The following is a 4,738-nucleotide window of genomic DNA, read 5'->3' on the forward strand; positions in this document are numbered from 1 at the left end:
ACATGAACCGAGAAAGGTATAATCACTCATCTACACGACGGTCAAGTGGCTGAAAGGATGGCACAAATATGTCATATTGGACATGAAGGGTGAACAAGGAAACCTTTCACTACACGTGTTATTTTGCATTTGGTTTGGCAAACAGGCATGTAGGTACAGCATTGGCATAAAGACACAAGGAACAATGACAAAAGTGAAATGCTGTTCTACACTGCCTTGTGGATCAAATTTCGCCATCACTGTCTTCGGTGGACTCTTCATCCGACTGACTACCATCCACACTGAATTCATTCTCGACTAAGATCTGGTAGTACTCCCGCGTGTGAGCCATGAGATCCATCGCAGTCCCCCAGGCGATACCAAAGCCAAGGAGATCTCGGGCGTTCAAAACGTCAGGGAATAGGAAACGATGAAACCCTTCGATTCCATGTTCAAGCAAACAGGAGCGTAACTCAATGATGTTTTGCTCCGGAATATGACAGAACCTCAAATACTTCTTCAAACTAGTTGTTCGGGCGAGGCGTTTGAGGGTGACGTAATCTATGGTTATGTCAATGCCGTTCATTTCGGCATAACCGTATCTGACCACAACTGGCCGGTTGTCTTGCAATCGAGCTCGTTTCGGATTGGTCAACGGGGTGGTGGCCGATAGAGGACGCTTGGAATTGGTCCATTCAAACCCCTCGAGGTGGACAGGAGGTTTGTCCAACGTGACATCATCGGTTCCATTGGCCTGGTGAACCCGCCAAGGTTAGAGTGATGAAGAGAGCAATAACGATATGAGGAAACAAAGTAGGAACCCAAGACCCACCAATTCCCTAGCCCAAATGATCATGTGTTCAAAAGTCAACTTCATCGTCTTGGTCAATTCGTCTTTGTCCACCAGTAGCAAGCCTTCCTTCCCATGGGTCAAACGAGACCCGTGATGTCTGTTCAACTCCTTCAGCCACTTTTTCTCCGCAGTCTCGGGAACAGTCCGTGCGATTTGCAAAGGAGTCGTTGTAGTTTTGTTTTGAGTATTCACGGCTATGATCGCAGCCTGATCAAATGATAGATTCTGAGGAAACTGATTGGTCAGCTTATCAGTTTCTTAGTTGGAGTAAAAGAAAAAGAACTTACAGCATTCATTTGCGCTAAAGCCTTGATTGGATTGACCATTGATACCACTATACCAGCTGGTTTATCCGATTCGTTTTGGACCGCTTCAAAAAAAGCTTTGATATCGGCATCGCAAGTCAGCTCGTGACCTTTTCTTCGGTTCCAAGTCTTGCTTCCAGTGATGTAGACAGTGATGGTGACCGGATTGGTTGCATCCGCATTTTGGAAGATCAAACTGGCTCCCTCGCGCTTCTCGACTATATCAGCCAGGGAGAAAAGTCGTGTTTTCAAAGGGATGTACAAGTGGTTCAAGAGATCAAATTCGTGCTCGGAGTCCTTGATCTTGTAGTGTGTGTAAGTAGTCCGCGCTTTGGCCTTGATGCTGAGGGCTCCCTTCGTTAAGTCCACACCTCGGGCAAGGTACATGACAAACGAGACGGTGAGATCCTTGTGAGTAATCGGAGGAGGAGTCGGAGCGGCCACTTTGGCTTTTCGTTTGACTAGAACCAACCCAATACAAGGTTAGGTTCAGTCCGTTCTGAAATTATATATAATTTAATACCAGGCTTACCGGCGACTTTGGTAGGACTTGGCTCAGGAAGGATCTCATCTTCGTCGGGATTGATGACATCCTCATTGGACAAGATGTACTGGAATTCCGGACTCGCTTCCGGCTGATGTTGAAAAATTCCCGAAGGGGGATCAAGGCCGCCTGGGATGAGGTAAGGCCAGTTGCGAAGTTGAACACCAGCTGGCCCGTTCCAATCGAGTAGGACCCCATTTTGCTCATGCCAATCACCGCTGCTACTGGTCCCATCAGGGACATCAGACGGGGCAGTCAAAATGGGGGTGCCATCTGGGCCATCACGGAGCCTGACATCCCAATCGAGGTAGTTAGTGAAGTGGAAGCAAATAGGAAAAAAAACACACACACCAGAGATGGCTAGGGTTACTGTTCTCTTCGGTGAAAGCCCTGTTGTAATCATTGATGTGCTCTTGATTCTCTTCAGGAAAAGCCCCATTGTAAAATTCAACTTGGTGTTGAATGTCTTCGGAAAAAGCACCATTGTAATGCTCATCTTGGTGTTGACCTGATAAATTGTTTTGAGACATTTTTAAAAGCAATTAAGGATTTGCAGTTTATGGAAAGCTTGGATAAAGAATAGTCAAAGCGGAAAAAATTGTGAGAACAAGGATGATGAAGCCGCGTGAGTGCGTTACTGAACGGGGTGGAGGGGACGGCCGGCGGCCAATTGAAACCAGTCATCAAATTTTTGGAACATATTGGGGGCCCTCCTGTCATTCGTGAAGACGTGCAAGGAGAAGGTCGATTACGTTCAAGAAGCGCTGAAGACCACCTGGCGTGACTAAATATTTGGCATGATCAGCGGGATGGGCCTGCCGGATCTGGCAGATCTGGGCAGTAGCTGCGGTGATGCGGCTCAAGATGTTGAAACTTGAAAAATATTTTGATTTCATGATTTCATTCTTTTTGAAATCTACTGTACAACAAAACTAATCAACAACACTCACGAGAGAGAGAGAGTCAAGAAGCCAAAAGAAAATTGAGAACAAGTTAGGGCCCGTTCGGCTGATTTGGCCAAAAAAAGTTACACAAAAACGAAATTTCAATCTGCCCATCAAAAACTCTTTTTGATGGGCGGATAGAGATTGTCGTTTTAGATTACCGAACAGTCGTCTAAAATGGTCAACGAAAGATCAAAATGATCATCGTTGACCGTTCATCATCCATTTGACTGTTCGGTAACCATGAAATGAAATGAGTTTTTCGATCGAAACTTGAAAATCGATCGATTCTTTTTTAAACTCATCCATCCTTTCGTCACGGTCATCATCGACCAAAATCATCGTCCGTTGACCAAAATCATTGTCCCTTCTGTATCATCAGACAACAATTCCCGTGATTTAAAACATCATGGAGCACCGTCCACGCTCTTCCCTTCAATCTCTCACACCTGAGAAACGTGCCAAACATCAAAAACTGCTCAAACTACAGTTTCTCAAACAGCTTCTTGCTGTTCAACACCAACAATTTCAAGTGTTTTGTTACTTTAGCACTGGTGTACAGGCCTGTGCAGCTCAAATCTTGCCTCATCTCACAAAAACTCCGCGTCTTACGTCCATCCTCAGCGGTCAGGCTTGGATTGATGAGCTCATTGCTAGTCCAAACAACTCGGTTTTCTATGATAATCTTGGAATGAACAAACACGTTTTTTTCGAACTACGTTCAGTACTCGAAGAAACTGGAATTTTATATGACTCTCGTTGGATCACCGGAACTGAGAAGTTGGCAATACTTATCTATACAGTCATTACCGGCCTGTCTAATCGTAAACTCCAGAACCGTTTTCAAAGATCGGCTGATACTATTTCCAAGTAATTCATTTATCATTGATTTTTTTTTATTTTCGAATTTTCTCATCACTATTCTGACACGTCTTCTTTGGGCTAGGACAATCAATCACCTTGTTAAAGGAATCTCCAATCAAGGAGAATTACTTGCCAAATACATCACTCTTCCAAATGCCAACACTCCTCACCCCGATACCTTTTCGGACAATATGAAGTTCATGCCGTATTTTAAAGACTGCATTGGTGCAATCGACGGTACACACATTCCGGTCACTCCGCCAGCTTCTGAATATATTCCTTTCTCTAATCGTAAAGGCTATACATCTCAAAATGTCCTTGCTGCGTGTAATTTCAATATGGAGTTTATTTATCTATTAGTCGGAGCTGAAGGAAGTATGGCAGACGGTGCTCTTTGGACTTTGGCTCGAAGTCGTGATCTTACAATTCCAGCTGGAAAGTATTATCTTGGTGACGCTGGCTTTGCTCTCACCGAAGATTGTATTGTTCCATATAGAAAAGTCCGTTATCATTTACGAGAGTGGGAAAAAAAAGGTTTCAAGTGAGTTTGTTTCTTTGTTCAACTTTTTGGTCATCAATCTCATACTTGTGTTTGTCTTTCTTCTTCTCACCACTCCTATCTTTTCATCTTAGACCAATGAATAAAGAAGAACTATTCAATCTTTGACACGCTAGTGCACGTAACGTCATTGAGCGTATCTTTGGAGTTTGCAAGAAGCGCTTTAAGATCATGGCGCATGGGTGTGAATACACCATCGAGATTCAAATTTCAATGGTCACTGTTATGTGCTTCATTCACAACTTCATTCGTGTTAAAGATCCAAAAGGTTCAGCTGAAGAATTCCCTCAATTTGGAGAAGGATTCATTCCCGACCCTCAAGATAATACGCAAGCGCCTACTCAAGAACAATCTGGTTATCTTCAAGAATTTGGTAGTAATGTTGATGGTAATAACTACGCTAAACAACTCAGAGATCAAATTGCAGAAGACATGTGGGCAGATTATCAGAAAGAGATTGCAAGAAGAGAAAAGATAAATAAAAATAACCGAAAACATCGGCAACCTCTTACGTTTCCTGATCTTTAAAGCATATGTAGCTATTGTGATTCTTATTTGGCAACTCTCATTAAAGTATTTTTAATTCATACATGTATCATTTATCACAAGTATCATAACTATTTTTATCTTACATGTATCACAAGTCTCACTTATAAGTATTTTTATTTTGCATTCATTAATCAAATATTT

The 4,738-nt window shown here is 42.9% G+C and overlaps 1 protein-coding gene across 1 annotated transcript; it reads right to left on the reverse strand.

Moving 5' to 3' along the window:
* Positions 1-223: 223 nt before the first annotated feature.
* MELLADRAFT_58506 (uncharacterized protein) lies at positions 224-2,211 on the reverse strand (the record flags this gene model as incomplete). Its single annotated transcript, XM_007403996.1, has 5 exons — positions 224-733; positions 812-1,066; positions 1,120-1,598; positions 1,670-1,971; positions 2,033-2,211. The coding sequence occupies 5 exons, from the start codon at positions 2,209-2,211 to the stop codon at positions 224-226; spliced, it is 1,725 nt and encodes a 574-aa protein (XP_007404058.1).
* Positions 2,212-4,738: the final 2,527 nt, after the last annotated feature.

Source organism: Melampsora larici-populina (assembly GCF_000204055.1).
Source record: "Melampsora larici-populina 98AG31 unplaced genomic scaffold MELLAscaffold_1, whole genome shotgun sequence".
Lineage (NCBI taxonomy): Eukaryota > Fungi > Basidiomycota > Pucciniomycetes > Pucciniales > Melampsoraceae > Melampsora > Melampsora laricis-populina.